Here is a 22,082-nt window from a genome sequence, read left to right as displayed (position 1 = left end):
CCAACCCAGGCTCCTCGAGGCAGGACTTGCAGCTGGATCTCCGCGACCATCTCCACTCACAGCTGCCGCGCCGCCTCTCTGGCTCGGATCCCAGTCTATCTCTCAGGGAGACTGGACCTGGGAGGCCAGGCGAGAATGCAAGGCCATCTACCAACGCGGGCCCTTGGAGGAAGGGGCGCGGATCCTGGGAACAAGCAGGAGAAAGCATCCAGCGGATTGTGCGGACTCAGTCAACATGCCCGACGCGCATAAAAAGGGAAGCACCTGCGCTGGACTCAGTTCCCAGGCCCAGCGGGAGAGGACGTAGGGCTCCCGAGGCTGCCTGGGTCCCGGAGCCTGTGGGCGGTACCGGGGCGAGCTCCGAATGTCATTGGCCGAGGGGCGAGCCCTGCCGCCTGTTGCGCGCTTCCATTGGGTTGCAAGATAGGAGGCGGGGCCTCTGCAGCCCGCCTCCGCCTCCAGCTTTCTTGCTACTAGCTGAGCGGAGCGCAGCAGCTGGACTGGACCTCTCTGGCCCACGGCGTCATGAGCCACAACTTGGACGCTGCGCGGAGCTTCTTGGAGCAGTTGAAGGCGCGAGGCGGCCGGGAGAGGGCGATCCTTGCCGGCGAGTTCAGCGTGAGTGGGCGAGAGTGGACGGCCAAACCGCGCGCTCAGTCTCCTGGTCCTGGGCTGTCCGATGTCTGTCCTGTGCGCCCTGCCGCACTTTGCGCCCCCCACCCCCTTTCTCTATGCGTCCAAGGGTGTCTCCTCGCTTCAAGGTCTATTTTTCTCCCCCCCCCCCCCCCGGCACCTCTCTGTCGCTCTCTCCTCTGTCTCTGTCCTCATCCTCTGCCCACAGAACCCCAGAGGGCGAAGTCCACGGCCGGGTTGGGCGGTGCCGCACACGCCCTTGTGTCCCTGTGCCCTCATCCAGCTCCCGGAATAATCCTGCTACTGGGTGGGGCTGGAGACGCCGGCGCAGCAAGGGAAGGCAGGCGCGCACTTGCGCTTGACACCGGTCACCCGGGCCTCTCCAGGCACCCTGGTGATCACTTCTGTGATCATGTGGAAGAAGGGGCTAGGGGAAGAGGAACCAAGAAGCCCCACTTCGGGTGGGGGGGAAGTGGGGTGGTGGTGTGGATGTCGGACTCTAATAGGCGCTGTGACCTAGGGTATTTTACCCGGGTCCTCTGGCGTCAGTTTCTCCTTGGGTAAAACGCGACCTCTAATGACCTGAGGAACTGGTGTGGGTAAAAAAGCGCCTAGCACATCTTGAGTGCTCAGTTTGTAGGATCCTTTGTCACTAGTTATAAATATTCTAAACATTACAATGCCGTGATGCAAGCCATGCGTTAGGAATGCTAATGCAGCGTCGTAGGCATTGGTAGGTGTTACTTATTATCGTCTGATTTTGAATAGCTGATAATGATGGTCATACACTTCACGAATTATAATAATCTAATAGTAACAAAGTATCTGTAATATTTTGTTACATAAGTAATGTTATACATTATAATTCATATACATTGTATATTGTCACATATACATCATCATGTTTGTTATATTAAATACATATTCCATTACAATTATTGTTTACAATACAATGTAACACAGTTTGAGCGTTTAGGGGTAGATGCTGAGAGGTTTGAGTGCAACCCTCACTGTTCCAGTTCCTGGGTGGGACTTTTGGCAAGTCACTCAACCATGTGGTGCGTCAGCTTTCTTACCTACACCATGGGGACATTAATAATAGTACTAACTTTGGGGTGACCTTGTAATGATTCAGTGTCATTAGCACAGAGCCTGGCATAGACAAGGTGCTCTGAGTTGCTATTACTATTGTATCACTACAATTACCCAGGCACCATGCTATCTAAGAGTCTGCATTCACCTCTCACAGGCCATGTACCTTGTATCCCTACAAGTGCCTCTGTGCCCCAGAACTCTGACCTTGCTCCTCTCTTCCTCTCTCCTCCCTTTCCCGGGTCTGCTAATGGTGCCTTCCGCCAGGACATCCAGGCCCGCTCAGCCGCATGGAAGACTGACTGTATGTGCTCCACTGAGGCTGGCAGTCTGCCAGGGAATGTGAGGAAGAACCGCTACAAAGATGTGCTGCCCTGTAAGTCGGGGTCTTCCAGAGGGAGTCAGTGAGGCTCTGCACACATTCTCCATCCCATGGCAGTCCAGTCCATCCCCACTGTGCTCCCAGTGCACTCCCTCTCAGATCCTTGCAATGGCTGCATTTCTCCTGAGCAGCTCACAAGTGCACCCAGGTGGGATCCCTGCTGGGTGTGCAGTAAACCTGCTGGCTTTCATCCAGGAAGCCATCAGGGCTTTGATGCTCCTATCACCCCAAAGCACTTTTCTCACCTCTCCCACTGGCAGATGATCAGACACGAGTGATCCTCTCCCTGCTCCAGGAGGAGGGACATGGCGACTACATCAATGGCAACTTCATCCGGGTCAGGCTGGGAGTCAGGGAAGGGGTGGACTTGGAGGGGGTGACAGCAAGATCTCGGTGATGAACTTAGCCTTTACCAGGGCACAGACGGAAGCCAGGCCTACATCGCCACACAAGGACCCCTGCCTCACACCTTGCTAGACTTCTGGTGCCTGGTCTGGGAGTTTGGGGTCAAGGTCAGCCTTAGAGGACCATGAGGTGGGGCTAACATTCTGAGTCCTCCCTTGGCCTTGTTTCTCCAATTCCCTAACCCAAATCACTCCCCTCTTCCCTTACCCTTCTTGTGTAGGTGATCCTGATGGCATGTCGAGAAATGGAGAATGGGCAGGTAGGTGTCCTCAGCCCTCTAGAATACATTTCCTTGAGCAGGAAGGAGGCAGGAGAAATCTTGCTAGCACCTCCCTAATCCCAGGTCTGAAAGGCCCAATTCTTGAAGTGACTCCACTATTGCTCTAATTTTTTGTTGATCTTTTTCCTTTTATTCATGGTGCTCATCCCTGCAGTGTTCACAAACCCTTTACTGCAGGTCTTCCCAACCCAAGTCTGCATCATAGACTGTAAGGCCCTACACTGAGCTGTCCCTGGTACAGCTCTGATCTCTGTGTTTTTCTGTCTCTCTTTTATTCACTCCACTCTAGCCATTTTGGCCTTTGCTGTTCCTCAGATGTGCCAGGGATGGCACTGTCTCAGGGCCTGTGCCTTGGCTGTTTCCTTTGCCCGGAACATTCTTCTTGGCTTGCTCTACTACCACCTTCAGATCTTTGTTCAAATGCTACTTTCTCCATGACACCTTCCTGGATCTTACACCATTTAAAACTCCCAAGCACTCCCACTCTCCTTCCTGTGTCCTATTTTCCTTCACAGTTCTTACCATTTCTAGCATACAAGGTAATCTACACATTGTTTATTCTCCATCTCCTTGATTAGAAGATAAGTCCAGGAGTGCAGGGATCTCTGTTTTGCCTGTTAGCATAAATTAGTTACTCAAAAAATGCATGTCAGCTTTGAAGGCACATGGTTTCTACATTCTGGCCTATTCAATAGACAGGGTTGGGAAGTGGGGTAAGTACTGCCCAGGGATGAATGGCTGATCATGGAATCTGTACAACCTGTAGTGATGCCCCTTTTTCATTCCTGATTTTGGTAATTTGTGGTCTATCTCTCCCATGTCAGTCTGGCTAGAGTAAAGATGAGCAAACTTTACCTATTGTACTAGGTCTGTCTTGCTGCCTTTTCTTGTAAATAAAATGTTTTAAAATACAGCCACACTCATATGTTTAGATATTGTATATACCCACTTTCATGCTACAATGGCAGAATTCAGTAGTTGCAAGTTGGGTGGATTGAATGGCTCACAAAGTGTAAAATACTTATTATCTGGCCCTATTTTATAGAAAATGTTAGCCATCTCTGGGCTAGAGGTTTGTCAATTGTTGTTGTTGCTGTTGCTGTTGTTGTTGTTTTTTAAAGAACCAGCTTTGCGTTTTATTTTTCTCTATTTTTTCTCTTATATTTCTGTATTTTTTTTCATTTCTTATTTCATTAATAACTTTTCATCTTTTTCATTTCCTTCCTAATGTTATTTAGGTTTAACACTCCTATTTTTCTAGCTTCTGAAACTTAGTTCATTGATTTGAGATTTTTCTTTTTTCATATATAAGCATTTAATGTTATTCATTTTTCTCTAAGCACTGCTTTAGCTACATCTCACAAACTTGATAAATTGTATCTTCTTTTTCAATTAGTTCAAAATACTTTCTAATTACCCTTGTGATTTCTTCTTTGACTCATGGTATTTGACCATGGTTGTACTTAGTTTGCAAATATTTGAGGACTTTCCCATATATCTTCCTGTTATTAATTTTTAGTTAATTCCACTATGGTCAGAGAACAACTTTGTATGATTTTAATCCTTTTACATATACTGAGACTTGTTTTATGGCTATGAATATGGCCAATCTTGGTAAATAGTCTATGTACACTTGAAAAGAATGTGTATTCTGCTTTTGTTGAGTAGAGTGTTCTATAAATATCAGTCAAATTGTGTCTTTTTTGAAAGACACTTTAATATTTTTGTATCTTTACTGTATTTTATAAATCTTTACTAACTTATTTTCTCTAAATGTTCTATCAATTGCTGAGAGGAGTGATGAAATCTCCAAGTATTCTATAACTGCCAATTAGGACAAATATTATTCAAATCTTATTGTTCGTATGACTTTTTAGGGGGTCTACTTGCCCTATTATTTGCTGAAATAATGTTGAAATCTCTAATTTTAAAATTATCTGTCTTTTCAGTTCTGTCAGTTTCTGCTTCAGCTATTTTGAAACTCTGTAATTGAGTGCATATACAGTTAGGATTATGTCTTCCTGATTAATCAATCCCTTTTCCAATATGTAAGGTTCCTTTCTATCTCTGGTAATATTCCTTCTCTGAAGTGAACTGTGATATTAATATAGCCATTTAAATTGTGCTAGAGTGTACATATCTTTTTCCATTCTTTTACTTTTTATCTATGTTCATCTTTATTTTTAAAGTGTCTTGTAGGTGGCATATTGTAGGGGCTTACTTTTTAATTTAGTTTGACAATCTCTGCCTTTAATTGGAGTAAATCTACCATCTTTGTTTTCTGTTTGTTCCATCTGTTCTTTGCCCCTTTATTCTTTTCTGTCTTCTTCCAGATTGAGATTGATTGATTGATTGATTGATTGATTTAAGGGAGAGAGAGAGAGCACGAGTGGGGGAGAGAGGCAGAGGGAAAGGGAGAAGCAGACTCCCCACTGAGCAGGGGCCTGATGTGGGACTTGATCCCAGGACCCCAAGACCATGACCTGAGCCAAAGGCAGATGCTTAACTGACTGAGCCACCCAGGTGCCCCCAGATTGAGAATTTTTATGAATCCATTTCATAGTCATTATTTACTTATTAGTTATACCTCTTTGTATTATGTGCTTAGTGTGGCTTTAGGGTTTATCAGTTATATCTTTAATTTGTCACAGTCTACACTCAAATAATATTATACCATTTCATTTAAAATATAAGAACTATACTAGCATATTTCTAATTTCCCATTCCATGCTTTATGTTATTGTTGTCATAGATTTTAATTCTAAATATGAAATATACTCCACAATGCACTGTTATAATATTTTTGCTTTAGATTGTCTTTTTCTTATTTTTTAAAATTTTTAAGTCCAGTATAGTTAACATACAGTGTTCTATTAGTTTCAGTGTACAATATAGTAATTCAACAATTCTAAATATTACTCATTGACCATCATGATAAGTGTACTCTTAATCCCCTTCACCTATTTCACCCATTCCCCACCCCCACCTTCCCTCTGGTAGCCACCTATTTACTCCCTATAGTTAATAGTCTGTTTTTTGGTTTCTCTCTCTTTTTTTTCTTCATTTGTTTGTCTTGTTTCTTAAGTTCCACATATGAGTGAAATCATATGGTACTTGTCTTTATCTGACTGATTTATTTCACTTAGTATTATACCCTCTAGATCCATCCATGTTGTTGCAAATGGCAAGATTTCATTCTATATTCCATTGTGTGTATATATATATATACATATATGTTGCTATTGTATTCCTATTGATGGACACTTGGGCTGCTTCCATAATTTGGCTATTGTAAATAATTCAGCAATAAACACAGGGGTGCATATATCCTTCTGAATTAGTGTTTGAGTATTCTTTGGATAAATACCAAGTAGTGCAATTACTGGATCATAGGGTAGTTCCATTTTTAATTTTTTGAGGAACCTCCATACTGTTTTCCAGAGTGGCTGCACCAGTTTGCATTCCCACCAACAGTGCACAATCGTTCTTTTTTCTCCACAACCTTGCCAACCCTTGATGTTTCTTGTATTTTTGATTTTAGCCATTCTGACAGGTGTGAGGTGATATCTCATTGTGTTTTGATTTGCATTTCCCTGATGATGAGTGATGTTGAGTAAGTATCCTTTCATGTGTCTGTTGGCCATTTGGATGTCTTCTTTGGAGAAATGTCTGTTCATGTCTTTTGTCCTTTTTTTTTTAAAAGATTTTATTTATTTATTTGACAGAGAGAGACACAGCAAGAGGGGGAACACAAGCAGGGGGAGTGGGAGAGGGAGAAGCAGGCTTCCCACTGAGCAGGGAGCCCGATGTGGGACTCGATCCTAGGACCCTGGGATCATGACTTGAGCCAAAGGCAGACGCTTAACAGCTGAGCCACCCAGGCGCCCTCTTTTGTCCATTTTTTAATTGGATTATTTGGTGTTTGGCTGTTGAGTTGAATCAGTTCTTTATATATTTTGTATACTAACCCTTTATCAGATATGTCATTTGCAAACATCTCCCATTCAGTAGGTCGTTTTTTTTTTTTAGTTTTATTGTTTGTTTCCTTTGTATGCAAAAGCTTTGTATTTTGCCACAGCAATCAGATAAGAAAAAATACCATCCAGGGCGCCTGGGTGGCTCAGTCGTTAAGCGTCTGCCTTCAGCTCAGGTCATGATCTCAGGGTCCTGGGATCGAGTCCCGCATCAGGCTCCCTGCTCAGCGGGAAGCCTGCTTATCCCTCTCCCACTCCCCCTGCTTGTGTTCCCTCTCTCGCTGTGTCTCTCTCTGTCAAATAAATAAATAAAATCTTAAAAAAAAAAAAAAAAGAAAATACCATCCAGTGGTATTTTTTTTTCCCACAGCAATCAGATAGGAAAAGGAAATTGGTAAACAAGAAGTAAAACTTTCACTATTTGCAGATGACATGATGGTATATATAGAAAACCCTAAAGACTACCCCCCAAAATTATTAAAACTGATAAATGAATTAAATAAGGTCACAGTATACAAAATCAATGTACAGAAATCTGTTGCATTTCTATACACTAATAATGAAGCAGCAGAAAGAGAATTTAAGGAAACAATCCAATTTACAATTGCACCAAAGATAATAAAATACCTAGGAATAAACTTAACCAAGGAAGTGAAAAACCTATACACTGAAAACTATAAAACACTGATGAAAAAAATTGAAGATGACACAAATAAATGGAAAGCTATTCCATGCTCATGGATTGGAAGAAGAAATATTGTTAAAATGTCCATACTATCCAAAGCAATCTACAGATTTAATGCAATCCCTAAAATACCAACAGCATTTTTCACAGAACTAGAACAAACAATCCTAAAATTTGTATGGAACCACAAAAGATCCTGAATAGCCAAAACATTCTTGAAAAAGAAATATAAAGCTGGAGATATCACAATTCCAGATTTTAAGTTATACTACAAAGCTGGCACAGTATGATACTGGCACAAAAATAGACACATAGATCAATGGAATAGGATAGAAATCCCAGAAATAAACCCATTATTATATGGTCAGTTAATCTATTAATCTTCAACAAAAGAGGCAAAAATATGCCATGGGAAAAAGAGTCACTTCAATAAATAGTGCCTGGAAAACTGGATATCTACATGCAAAAAAAGAAAGAAAGAAAGAAAAGAAACTGGACCACTTTCTTACACCACACACAAAAATAAACTCATAATGCATTGAAGACCTAAATGTGAGACCCAAAACCATAAAAATCCTAGAAGAGAGTATAGGCAGTAATTTCTCTGGCATTGGTCATAGCAGCATCCTTCTTGATATGTCTCCTGAGGCAAAGGAAACAAAAGCAAAAATAAACTATTGGGACAGAATCAAAATAAACAATCTCTTTTAAAAAACAGCTTTATCAAGATGCAATTTATCCATTTAAAGTGTGCAATTCAATTGTTTTTAGTATATTCCAAAATTTAGTATATATTTAGTATATTTAGTTATGCAACCATCCCTGCAATAAATTTTACAACATTTTCATTACCCCACAAAGAAATCCTGTATCCATTGGCAGTCACTCCCCATTTCTCCATCCTAGGTAATCCCTACTCTATTTTTGGTCTCTTTAGGTTTGACTACTCTGGACTTTTCATGTAAACTGATTCATATGATATGTTGTCTTTGTGACTGGGTCCTTTCACTTAGCATGTTTTTAAAATTTATGCATATTATAGCATGTGTCAGTACTTAACTCCTTTTTATTGTTGAACAGTATTCCATTGAATGGATCTACCGCATTTATTTATTCATTTATCGGTTTATAGAATGTGAGTTGCTTCCACTTTTTGGCTATTATGAATAATGCTGCTATGAACATTTGTGTGCAAGTTTTTGTGTAGAAGTATGTTTTCAATTCTCTTGGGTACATACCTAGAAGTGGAATTGCTACATCATATGGTAACTCCATTCTTAATATTTTGAGGAACTGTCAAACTCTTCCACAGCTACATCATTTTACCTTCCAATCAGCAATGTATGAGGATTTGAATCCTTCACATCCTCACCAACACTTGTTGTTGTCTTTTTTTTCAACACTTGTTTTTTTTCAGCACTTGTTATTTGTCTGTCTTTTCCCCATTGAATAGTCTTGTTATCCTTGTTGAAAATCAATTGACTATAAATGTAAGGGTTTATTTCTGGACTCTCAATTCTATTCCATTGATTGGTAGGTCTATCTTTGTACCAGTACTATACATTTTTTATTATTGTAACTTTATAGTAAGTTTTGAAATCAGGAAATGTGAGTCCACCAAATTTCTTCTTTTTTTCAAGTTTGTTTCGACTTTTCTGGGTCACTTGCTGTGCAGAAAAGAGTAATATAGCAGGCTTATGATTAAAAAAAAAAAGACCTTCCTACTAGGTTGGATCTTGCCTGGAAATTGGATTTCTAATAAAAGTGGCTCACTATGCTTGAACTGTTTATATAAACAGTATGGTTTATTTGAACACCTGCCTTCCTTCTGGGAGTCTGAAGTTGTGGTACATACTAGTCAGAGGGTGCCCGTATAACACATGGAGTGCCCCAGTGAATTCCCTGGGCACTGACTGCCTAATGAGCTTTACTGTGGACATTTCACACATGCTGTCTCAAATCATTTCTGGGGAAATTAAGCACATTGTGTGCGACTTCACTTGGAGAAGACCCTTGGAAGCAGGACTCTTGTTTCCTTCATTTTGCCCTGTGCATCTTTTCCCTTTGATTTTTTTTCTGTATCATTTTATTGTAATAAATCATAGCCATGAGTACAACTGTATGCTGAGTCCTGTGAGTCCCCCTAGTGAATCATCAAACCTGAGGGTAGTCTTCAGTATCTATGACACACTCATTAATATTAACATATTAATGTTAAGATCACCTTGCCAATATCTTCAAAAAGCCTTCTGGGATTTTGATAAGGAATGCATTGAATCTATCAATTTGGGAGCTATTTCCATCTTAACCATATTGTCTTCCATTCCATGAACATGGATGTTTTTCCATTTATCTAGGTCTTCTTTAATTTCTCTTAGCAATGTTTTATAGTGTTTAATTTAGTCTTGCACTTTTGTTAAATTTATTCCTAGTTTATACTTCTTGATGTTATTGTAAATGGAGTGATTTTCTTAATTTCATTTTCAGTTTCCTTATTGCAAACCAAATAGTTTTCACTATATAGAAATACAATTGATTTTTGTTTGATATTATGTCCTGCAACCTTGCTGAACTCATTTATTAGCTTTAATAGTGTGGGGGGGGTGTGTGATTATGTGGAAAACTTAGGGTTTTCCATATATAATATGATGTCATCTGCAAATTGAGATAATTTTGCTGCTTCTTTTCTAATCCAATATTCCTCCTTCTGTCCCTCCCTATTTTCCTTTCTCCCTTCCTCCCTCCCTTTCTTCCATTTCTTTTTTCCTAACTGCACTGACTAGACCTTTCTGTACAAAGTTGAACAGAAGTGGCAAGTGCAACCTGATTTTAAGGGCAAAACATTCAGTCTTTCACCATAAGTCTAAGGACTGGTTGTGGGGTTTTTTTTGTAGATGTGTGTGTGTTGTTGTTGTTTTAATCAGGCTAAGGAGTTTCCTTCCATTTCTAGTTTCCCTTGTATTTTTATCATGAAAGGGTGTTGGATTTTATCCAAAAATTTTTTTCTGCATCTATTCAGATGATCATGTGTTTTTGTTTTATTTTCTATTAATATGGTATATGACATTGATTTTTTATATATATACAACCAATCTTGCATTCCTGAGATTAATCCAACTTGGTCATGGTGTATAACCCTTTGCTGGTATTTTGTTGAGGATTTTAATGTCTGTATTAATGAAACATTGGTTAATAGTGTTCTTTTCTTGTGATATATATGTTTAGTTTTCGTATCAGATTAATATTGGCTTCATACAGTATGTTGGGAAATGGTCCTTCAATTTAAAAAAAAATTGTGAAGGATTGCTATTAATTCTTCCTTGTTTGTTTGATAAAATTCACTAGACTGTCTTTTTTAAATGTTAAAAATGAGAAATATTTTTTATATTTAGCTACATATTTGCTTTTTCTTTACTCTTCATTCTTTTGTGTAGATCCATATTTCATCTAGTATCATGTTCCTTTTGTATGAACAGCTTACTTTAATATTTCTCACAGTATGGGTTTGTGATAAATTCTCCCAGCTTTTGTTTGTCCGAAAGTGTTTTTTTTAAATTTCAGCCTTTTTAGAATGTCACAACTTTGACTTCTGACTTGCAGTTTCTGACAAAATTCTGTCATTCTTATCTTTGTTCCTTAATATGTAATGTGTCTTTTTGTGTGTGATGTTTTTAAGTTTCCTCTCTCTCTCCCTCTCTCTCTCTCTCTGGCAATTTGATCATGATCTGCCTTTGTTTGGCTTTATGTTTACTCTCCTCATAGTTGACTTTCTTGGACTTGTGGGTTTGCGGTTTTATCAAATTTGGAAAATTTTCCAGCGATTATTTTTTCAAATATAGTTTCTGTTCTCCCCTCTCTCCTCTCCTTCTTCTGGACTCCAGATACACATACATTAGACCATTTGGTATATTTCTACAAATAACGGATTCTTTGTTCATTTTTTCCCCAGTAATTTTTGAGTTTTTTTTCATTTTAAATAGATTCTATTGCTATGTCTTCATGTTCACTGATCTTTTCTTCTGTGTCTAATCTGCTATTAGACAGTGACTTTTTAAATTTCACGTATTTTATTTTTCCTCTCTATAAGTTCCATTTTGGTATTTTCTCTATCTTTTGTTTCACTTTCATTATGTTCATGTTTTCTTTTTCATCTTCAAGTATATTTAAAATATTTAAAAAAAAACTGTTTAAAGGTCTACTTCTTTCTTCATCCTTATTGGATCTTCTATTCACTTATTTTTCTCCTGGTTATGGGTCATGTTTTCTTGTTTCTTTGTATGTCTAGTAAATTTTTATTGGATGCTTGACATTTTTAATTTTGCAGGTAACTGTTAGATTTTATTGTCTTCCTTTAAAGAGTGTTGGACTTTTTCTGGAAGGCAGTTAAGTTACTTTTGGATGTTTGATCATTTTAAGGTTTGTTTTAAAGCTTTTGTAGGGCAGGTCTAGAGTAGCCTTTATTCTAGAACTAATTTCATTCTACTTTTAACATGTGGTCCTTCTTCGTTCCCTATTGAATGCCCTTATAGTCAGTTGGGTCTCTCCACTCTGGCTGGAGGAATGTAAATTATTTCTATCCCATTATGAACATTATAGGAAATATTCATCTTATAGGTCCTTAGCTATTATTCTTTCGTAGGAAGTTATTCTTGCCTGGCTTCACAGAGTTTCATGATCCTCAGATTATTATTCAGCTAATAATACTCAAAGGAACCATATGCAGACTTCTGAAATTTTTAACTCTTTTTTGCATAGCTCTGTTCTTTCCAGGACTCCAGCTAATAATACTCAAGGGGACCATTTGCAGACTTCTGAAATTTTTAACTCTTGTTTGCATAGCTCTATTCTTTCCACGACTCTGCCCTTCAAATTCTAGCTGCTTTGGCCTCCCTGAGCCATGATCTCTGGCTCCTCAACTCAGTGGGATCATTGGACTCTCCATGTCCTGCAGTAAGCTGGGGCAGTCATAAGATTTGGTCCATGTTTCCCTTCGTTCAGTGATCACAATCCTGCAATACCTGTTGTCCAATGTCTGAAAATAGTGGCTCATATGTTCTGTCCAATTTTTTAGTTGCTTACAGTATGAGAATATTCTGGCCTGTCTTCCTCCTGCATGGTCAGAAGCACAAGTCTCCACTGTGTCTGTGTGTTTAATCTGATAAGGTTCTGACAGCTGGCCTGCATGATAGCTACAGCTATCTGTGCTTCCACCAGCAATGCCTGAGGTATTCTGTGGGGGTGTGGATGTATTGAGCTGGAACTCTAAAGCAGACTACTGCTCTTCACTCCCTGCCCTTTCTCCCTTGCCTTTTGCAGAAAAAATGTGAGCGTTACTGGGCCCAAGAACAGGAACCACTACAGATTGGACTTTTCTGCATCACCCTGGTGAGCTGGGGCAGAGGTGGGAATTGTGTTTTATGAAGTCTTGGATGTTGTGGGAGGTTTCATAGAAGATTCTCAGGGAAGCTTTCGGGCTGGGCCTGAAAGGATGAATAGTTTTCCCACAGTCCCCTCACACTGCAGGGAACCCTCTAGTATTAGCGTGCAATAGCCAGAACTCAATATATACATTGCTGTTGCATTTTAACTATGATCATGGTTATCTCTGTTATATAAATGTGCCTGGTTAGGTTCTTAAAATCCCTATTTCCCTTACCATTTCATAACTCAGGAAAATCTCTTACCTCAAGTCAAATATAGTTGGAACATAATAAGTACAATAAAACTCTTGTAGAATGAAAGAAATATTTTTTCTTTTTTCACTATAAATGAGCTTGTTGGGGTTTTTAATCATAGTTCTTTCTCCCCTCTATCAAATGTTTCCTTCAGGAAAGCCATGGGGGATATTTGAGCTGAATGAATTTTTAAAAATATGTTGACTTTGATTTTTAATCAGAAATGCTTTGTTTTCTGCAAATGTCTTTTGGCACCTGTGGTCTTTGCTCTCCTCTCTCTTCCCACCTGCCCCACATCCTCAGACAAGGGAGACATGGCTGAATGCAGACATCATGCTCAGGACCCTCCAGGTTACTTTTCAGAAGGTACTTAAAGGGAGGAAGAGGCTCCCATATGGGGAGAACTATTTTCTGTCTCTGTTTTCTCATTTGTAAAATGTGCATTAGCAATAGTACCTATCTCCTCAGTTATTATCTGTTGGATTTAAATGGAAGATGTTTAGAACTGGGCCTGACAAGCAGTAGGTGCTCAATAAATGCTTTTTTATTATTTGCCACTCGTTTCCTGTGTTTCAGGAATGTCGTTCTGTGTACCAGCTGCAATATATGTCCTGGCCAGACAGAGGAGTCCCCAGCAATCCTGAACATGTGCTCACCATGGTGGAGGAAGCCCGTCGCCTCCAGGGATCTGGCCCCAGCCCCCTCTGTGTCCACTGCAGGTTTAAGAAATGGGTTTTATGGCGGTCTGGTGAGACAGAGATGACTGGTGGGGGAGTGCAGAAGGCAGGGAGGGCCAGTGCAGGCCTTGAAGCCAGTGTCACAGTTTGAGTGCCTCTTTTGAAAAACCTGAAGCCACACTAGCTCATGCTGTATCAACTGAAATTTAGCATTTATTGAGTGCAGAGTGCCTGCTGGAAGAGTAGTAAACACAGAGTTGATACTCAACAAATGTAAGCAATTAAAAAGTTTTTTCTTCTAATTGTAATCTGGGGATTCTGAGAATCAAAAGGTGCTGCAGGGGATCCTCCATCAGGACCTTCACTCCCAAACCCAAACGCCCCACATAAAAGGGGTTGTGGGCAGGTCCTGACCAAGCTTATGCTTATTCTTGCTTGTCAGCGCAGGTTGTGGGCGAACAGGTGTCCTGTGCACTGTGGATTATGTGAGACAGTTGCTCCTGACCCAGGTATGAATAGGGCATATGTGTGCTTATGTGCAGTGCAGGTCCCATGCCCACCAGGTCCTGTTCATATGCCCTCTCTGCCCCAGATGATCCCACCTAACTCTTCAACGTGGTCCTGGAGATAAGAAAGCAGCGGCCTGCAGCTGTGCAGACAGAGGTGAGAGCCTCAGTCTCCTCAATCCAAGGACACATCCCTCCTCCTCTTGTTCTCCCTTTCTGAGGATTCCTCTTCCCCCACCAGGAGCAGTACAGGTTCCTATACCACACAGTGGCTCAGATGTTCTTCTCAGCACTCCAAAACACCAGCCCCGTTTACCAGAATTTCAAGGAGGTACCAACGCCCCCTTCCTACTCTCTTCCTGCCCACCATCAACACCCTCAGAGACCAGGACCCAGAGCAGAAGTCTTTGGCCACCATCACTGCAGCATCTAGCCCATGGACTCCTTCTGGGAGCAGAGACTGGCTATGATACCCACTTTTGTCCTCCTTGCTACCTTATCAGACTGTTCATCTTAAGCTTCCCCACTCCAGCCCTGGCAGAGTCCATGGTCACCTCCATCAGGAGTCTGGCCAGTTTCCTCCAAGTCTCATACCCTTTCCCTCCTGTCTTTCCCCAGAACTGTGCCCCAATCTACGACGATGCCCTCTCCTTCCAGACTTCCCAGACCCTTCCCACCACACCGCACCCACCTGGCGAGGTCCTCAGGTACCCAGCTCCATCTCCTCGTTCTTCCCTTTCCAATTTCTCATGCTCAGAGGCTAACCCTTTCCTCGCCCTTGAAACACCAGCCCTTCCTTGCTGTTCAGTTTACCAAATATTCACTGGCTCTTTGAACTGAGTCGGGGAATCTGCCCCAAGATGACACTTTGATCCCAGAGATCCCATTGCCTCTGCCTCTAAGGCTAGCCCCTATGTTATCCCTTTCTTTGCTTCCCTAGACATTAATTTAGCAAATATTTCTTGAGGCCGCCCACTTGTCAGGCCTCATGTCAGGTGCTGGGGACACAGAGTCAACCTTCCTTTGCAGCAGATTTCACCCCCACGGCCTTTAGACTAGCTCTCCATTTTGAGGCTATCCCTCCCTCTCCTTTAGATGCCACTTCCTCATTCTTTTATTCGGACATGTACACAGAAATGACCACCCCTCAGTACCAATATCCTGCCCCATTCACCTGCCAGGCTGTCCCCTTCCCTTCACCCACCTAACTTGCCAGGCATTCGAGACACAGAACCGAGATCCAGAGACCCCTCCCTCTCTCCCCTGAGACCTGCCCGCCCGCTTTCTCCGACCGGCGACCGGCGAGCAGCCTCTGGCGGGAAGGAAGCCGGCGGTTGACGAGCTAAGCGCACTCCCCACCCCCTCCCTCCCTTGGCTCAGTCGCTTCACTTCCTCCCCCGCCCGCCCCACCCGCAGAAGCATCTCGGTGCCGGGGCCCCCGGCCCTCACCATGGCCGACACGTACGCGGTGGTGCAGAAGCGCGGGGCGCCCACGGGCACCGGGGCGGGGGCGCGGGGGCGCGGCGCGGAGGAGGCGCCGCTCTACAGCCAAGTGATGTCGCGCGCCCTGCGGCCGCAGGCGCACGCGGAGGACGCGCGTGGGTTGCTGCCCGGCCGCGGTAAGTCCGGGCCGGGCGGGGGCGGGGCGGGCCTGGGCGCGAAGCGGGAGGGCCGGCACCCACCTGAGCCTTCTCCAGACCCAGTCTTGCTGGGGTCGGGAAGGCCCTGGAGGCCTCAAGGACCCCCCCCCATCTTCCCCCCCACAACTCCGCCCCCAAGTCCGGCCTGGTCAGGGCCTAAGCTGACGTACGTACGTGCTCTCCCGGCCACGCCTCTGGGACTGTTGCCCAACTCCGGTCACGGCCGGAAAAGGGTGCCAGGCCTATCCTTGAGCCCAAGGCTGGGTCCGTTTCTCTGGCGACGCTAGCTAGTCCAGGCGGATCCGTCCGTTTCCGCTACGCCCCCTCCCGCTGCCCTCACCGCCCTGGCCCCCAGCCTGCCAGCTCAGGCCCCGGGAGCCTGGAGGATGCACTTCTGCCCCGGGTGGGTTCCGGAGCTCCGTGGGGCTGCCTGAGTCAATCCTTGGGGGGTGGTTTTCTGCCCGCAGTTCCTGCTGACCAAAGCCCTGCAGGGCCTGACGCCTATGAGGATGTGGTGGATGGAGCTCAGAATGGTGGGCTAGGTGAGTCAAAGCCTGGGTTGCTGGGCCTCCGCAGCTTTGACCAGGATTTGGGGGTTTAGGGATGGTGGCATGGGGCTCACACACTCCGAGTCCTGCGGATGTGGCTGCAGTAAACAACCAGGGCCTGGAGGCTTGAGGATGACCTTCCACACATCTCTGCGCCTCAGCTTCTCCACGAAACACATGGTGCCCTTCTTCCAGGCTTCAACCTGCGCATTGGAAGGCCTAAAGGGCCCCGGGACCCCCCTGCTGAGTGGACCCACGTGTGAATCCTGCACCCTGCCTGCCTGTTGCCTCACATGGGCGCCTGGACTGCTGACGGCCATTCTCTGCTATGTGAAGTGTTGGAAATGGGAATGCTGGTCCTGGATCAAAATAAAAGTTTCTCAGGGTGGAAATGTAGGGGCTTTGCCCCAGTGATTATAGTATTCAAGGCTTGAGGCTGGGGGAGATAGTTGAGAGATAATGGCTGGTGAGACTGCAGTGAACAGATACAAGAATAAACATCAGGAATGGGCCCAACCCCAGGGGACTAGGCAGGTTCTCCCAGGTGTGAAGAAGAGGATGGGCAGATGGGCTTCTGGAGACTGCCGCCATCACCACATAATGGACTAGTTCATCTCAATATCTGAGCCTCCCTCACTTAGACACTCAGCTGGACACAGAAATGGGTAGGCCCTGAAAAAGACTGATAGACACTCCACCACCCCCCAACCACCATTCAGACAGATCCAAGCCAGGTAAACAACCCAGCAAACTGATTTCAAACAGGTAAAAAAGATCCCCACATGGGTACACAGACAGATGGGCCCCCAACCAGGACAAGTAGATAGCCATACACCTAGACAGCCAGACCTTCAGAGGGACGGTCCACAGCTGGATGGATGGACCTCCCATCAGATAAATCAACTAACAGCCTGACAGACCACCCCCCGCAAGAGAGACCATCAAAAAGACCCCTCTCCCAGCTAGGCAGCCAGCCAGACACCAGCCAGATGGACCCCTAGGTGGACGGACTCCCAGACAGACATAAACAAATCCCTAGCTGAACAGATACAGACATCCTCTGCTAGACAGACCCAGCCCCAAGTGGGTGGGCAGACTGACAGACCTAGTCAGACTCCTAACTAACTAGCCAGATGGACTCCCAGCCAGACAGAAAGACCCTTGATTGTACAGACACCTTCCCAGCAAGGCAGATAGGTGGGTAGTCCCCACCAGCTCACCAATTCCAAAGACCCACATTTTAGCGGACAAATTGATGCACCACCTGCTGGGAAGACTGCCAGGTGGATCCCCAGGAAGTCAGCAGGCCAGATAAGTAGACAAACCCTCAGGTAGATAAGCATCCTAAGCCAGACAGATCTCCCACTGTCCAAACCATCTACCAGCTTGGCATACCTTGCAAATCAGCAGATCCTTCAAACAGGCTAGATCCCTGCTCACCAGATCGACCCTCCAATCTCTCAGATAGGGCCTCGGAGGATGAACCCCTAGTCAGACACATGACAGATGACCCCAGCCAGACAGTGAGGCATTATGCTCAGAGATAAAAGAACTCCAAGCCAACTGGCCAACTAGATTCTGAGCTGGACAGACAGAATCCAAACCAGATGAACAGGTGGACCCCCATCTGGAGAGATGAATGGACCCCCAACAAGTCAGACCCTATTTAGACAGATCCCCAACTAGATAGACCCAAATCTGACAGGAAGACCCCCAACCAGACTAACTGAGCTGTTCACGTAGACCCCTGGCCAGACAAACCTTCAGTCTGAGCTGACAGCAGATGCACACAGATTGCTAGTTTGGCAGATAGATCTGCAGCTGGTAAGACAGACATCTAGCCTCACAGACAGACGGACTGACCTCAGACTGACAGATCAGTCTGTAGCCACACGGGCTGATAAATCTCCAAGTAGATAGCTGGAAAAGTGAACTCCAGACAGACTGAATGCCAGCTTGGTAAGACCCTCAGAAAGACCTCTGGCTAGACAGATGTGCAGACCCCCAGCCAGAAGGACTGCAGCCAGACAGATCCCCAACTAGACAGGCGCTCCATGAGCCAGACAAATCTCCAGCTAGACAGACAGAAAAGTGGACCACCCAGCCAGAAAACAAACAGTCCTCCATCAAGATGGATCTTCAAACCAGACAACCCCAAGTGGACAGTAATACAAGAGTAGATTTACTCTTGATCCTCCAAAACCCTGATCCTGCTCTGTGATCTTCTCTCCTGATGTGATTTCCTGACAATGTCTAGTTCATTCAGGTTCCTATCCATAACACAGAAAGCTGTCCTGTGTGATGAGCATGGACCAATGAGGCCTTCACCTGCCACCTGCCCAGCCAGGCCCACATCCCTCATATAGTTACTGTGAGAATTCAGTGAAAGAGAATATAAGATTTAGTTCAGGAGCTTATGCTTGGTAATTGTTAGACCATAATCAGGTCTGAGACAAGTCATTTGCTCTGTTTGTAAAAGGAAGGTGAAACTTGCCTTCCTTGACCAAACAGTGCTTGCTGGCATTGGACTTAATTTGTCAAGTGCTGTTAGGTCTGCACAAGAAGCAATTCAACCAGCCAAAACCTGGAATTGCAGAGAAACCTAGGGATTCTCCAGCTTAATGGGGAACAGGAGGCCAGCATTACCTGGAGTCCAAACTCTTAGGCAAAAGTGAGAGCGGACCTTGGTGGAAAGAGGCAGGAAGGCAGGAAGGCTCCAAGGCTGCTGGTAACAGAGGAGAGTCAAGGTGTCATTTAGAGTGTAAACTGATCTCATAGCCAGAAATATTAAGTTCATTTGGCTCCAGAGACCAGAAAGGGAAAAGCAGTAGTATCTTGGAGGAGAGGCATCCCATGGCAGAAGGAAGAAGCATATTTCCCTCCTCAGGGGAGGGAAACTAAGGTCAATTAGAGCATTGGTCTCTGGGGTCTGTCCTGAAGCCAGCACCCACTCAACCCAACTTCCTACCAGAAACCGTAACTGTGGGGTACTATAGACCCATTTAGGTAAGATTTTTTAACAGTTAGGTCTAAGGCTGAACTGTTTGCAATTCTTAGCTGCCCATTCCAGACTGAAGAGTTGTTCTGCTGAAAGTGAGAACAGCACCCTTGTGACTATCTGAGCAGGTAGATGCCCAGCACCATAGAAAAACCTGTAGGCTTGCAAGGTAGAGCATTCAGAAGAATGCTGGACTGGGCTCTTCACATATTTTATCTCATTTAATCTGGAAAGCAATATTTGTAAGTAAGCAATAATTGAAAGTAACAAAGTCTCCTTTGTAAGTAACCTTGCAAAGGAGACTCAGAGAGATAGTTGTTAGAGATTCACACCCAGATTTAGGTCTCAGTGTTTAGTGTTACAGAAATATATGGCTCTGAGCAAAAGAAGCCCTAAATCTTTAAATGAATATAAATAGCTAGCACTGACTAGGTCCTTGGTATGCACATGGACTGAATGATTAATCTTCAGAGCAACCCACACATAGAGGTAAGTTTGTTACCCCACTTTACAGATGCCAGGAATAACTGCAATGAACACAGCATCTTTTAATATTTCTTTAAACTAAGCAGGCCTGTATCATAGTGATTAATAGCTTGGACTCAGCCACTTACTAGTGGTGTGATCTTGAGCAAGTTTTCAGTTTCTCTCGGGTTCGGTTAGTTTCCTAGTCTATAAATTGAGGACAATAAAGTTACTTTTATCATAGGGCTACCACATGAATGATTGTTCAGAGCAAGAGTGAATCTGGATTTTTACAGCACACATAGAAAAGAAGATTTCTTATTTTTTCAGGGATTATTTCCAGAATAAAACGATTTATATAGTTGTAGTCTTGGTTAACAGTTAACATTTTAAGTCAGTGGGCAAAAAAAAAAAAAATGGTTTATTCAACATATGGTATTGAGATAATTAAGTAGTCATTTAGGAAAAAAGAAGTTTGAGCCATACATCATACCCTACAGCAGGACAAATCCTAAATGTATCAGAAATTTAAATATAAAATAATAAACCATAGAAGCATTAGAAGAAATTATGGAAACTTTTCTTTATATTCTTGGGCTGCAACATGCTTGCTAAATATGGAAAGACATCAGAAGCCCAAAAGAAATATAAATTTTAATGCATAAATATATTTCAACCTCACAAAAATCACCATAAGCACAGTCAGAGAATTAATGACAAACTTGAAAAAAATTTACAACTGAGATCAAACTGAAAGCTAATTTTCTGAGATATAAAAAGCTCTTAAGTATAAGTAAAGGCCAAAAACTCAAAATAAAAATGTGCAAAGATGCCCTATCTTACATGTAATAAAAACCATGAAAATCAAAATTTTATACTGAGATAGCTGATTCCACTTATGTTAGCAAAGATCAAAAAGTTTAATAACACAGTATGGTGTCTAAGATATAAGAAAACGTTCTCATATAGAGCCAGTGGGTGTTTAAATGCATACAACCTCTATGGAAAGCACTTTAACAACATCTATTTAAAAATGCACATACTCTTTGAGGCAGAAATTTCATTTGTAGGCATTTATGTTCTGTGGGTACTCACAGAACTCTAAAATGACTGTTACACTGAGTTATTCACTGTAACACTGTCTATAGTATCAAAAGACTGGAAATAAATGTTCTCGGTGGGGTTCTGGTTAAACAAATGCTATGATGGAATACTCTGCAGTGGAAAAAAGGGGAATGAGACCGCCTCTGTGCACTGATGTGAACAAATTTCTAAATCACATTGTAAAATGAAAAAAAAAAAGTATATTAACTTACCTTATAAAAAGAAAATATTTTATATGAACATATATAAATATGTTTTTCCTTATATACACATAAAGACTATTTGAAAAAAATCACAAGAAATTGGGCAAAGGCCTGCACGTGCGGGGCGCTATCCTGCAGCCGCATGCACCGGGCTGCAGCCACCCGCCTTCTTTTCAGCTCCTCAAATCTTCCATGCTCAGGCATTTGTGTTGGTGGTCCTGTCTCCCCAGAGCCTCAGGTGACCATCTCTGACTCTTGTGCACACTGAGGTCCCTGCCAGTACTGCTATGGTGCCCTGGGGATCCACATCCAGCTCTGTCCAACCCACATAAAAAGATATCAGGACTTTTACCCACAAAGAGCAGCTAGTGTTCATTATGCTTCTGATGTGGTAGGTACTATTCAAAGTGTGTTAAATGTATTAATCCATTTAATACTCCCAAAGAGATTAGTACTATCTGTATCCCTATTTCATAGATAGAAAAAACTTAGATGGAGACGTTAAGCAATCCAAGGTTCCACAGTTAGAAAATAGCAGAGATGTATTTCTAATCTAGACATTCTGGTCCCCCACACCAAAAAAAGTGTAGTCATGCCTAAAACCCTAAAGTTGAACTTTCTCCACCCTGACCTTCCTTAAATAAGTCAGTGTCTCCATGAGAACGTGAGATCAGAAGTTCTACAGCTACCAGGAAATGTTTCAAATTTACAGTCCTGTATACAATGGATGCTTTTAAATCAACATAAAAAATATCAATAGTGTGATACTGTGATTTATAATAAATACATGTTTTGGCCTTCATCTACCAGTTCCT

The 22,082-nt window shown here is 43.1% G+C and overlaps 1 protein-coding gene across 1 annotated transcript; it reads left to right on the top strand.

Moving 5' to 3' along the window:
- The first annotated feature begins 478 nt into the window (after positions 1-478).
- Positions 479-21,300, top strand: PTPN18 (protein tyrosine phosphatase non-receptor type 18). Its single transcript, XM_045869114.2, is given in 16 exon segments — positions 479-618; positions 1,993-2,101; positions 2,368-2,444; positions 2,524-2,619; positions 2,733-2,771; positions 12,768-12,836; positions 13,430-13,492; positions 13,703-13,845; positions 14,246-14,312; positions 14,396-14,405; positions 14,408-14,466; positions 14,551-14,640; positions 14,928-15,016; positions 15,726-15,928; positions 16,417-16,491; positions 16,693-21,300. Coding segments are annotated over 16 exon segments (1,350 nt in total). The 5' UTR covers positions 479-525; the 3' UTR covers positions 16,761-21,300.
- Positions 21,301-22,082: the final 782 nt, after the last annotated feature.

Source organism: Mirounga angustirostris, unplaced genomic scaffold (genome assembly GCF_029215605.1).
Source record: "Mirounga angustirostris isolate CCGP_5_RB_7025 unplaced genomic scaffold, mMirAng1.0.hap1 SCAF_3, whole genome shotgun sequence".
Lineage (NCBI taxonomy): Eukaryota > Metazoa > Chordata > Mammalia > Carnivora > Phocidae > Mirounga > Mirounga angustirostris.
The sequence above is the reverse complement of the archived record's forward strand: the minus strand, read 5'-3'. Positions and strand labels throughout refer to the sequence as shown.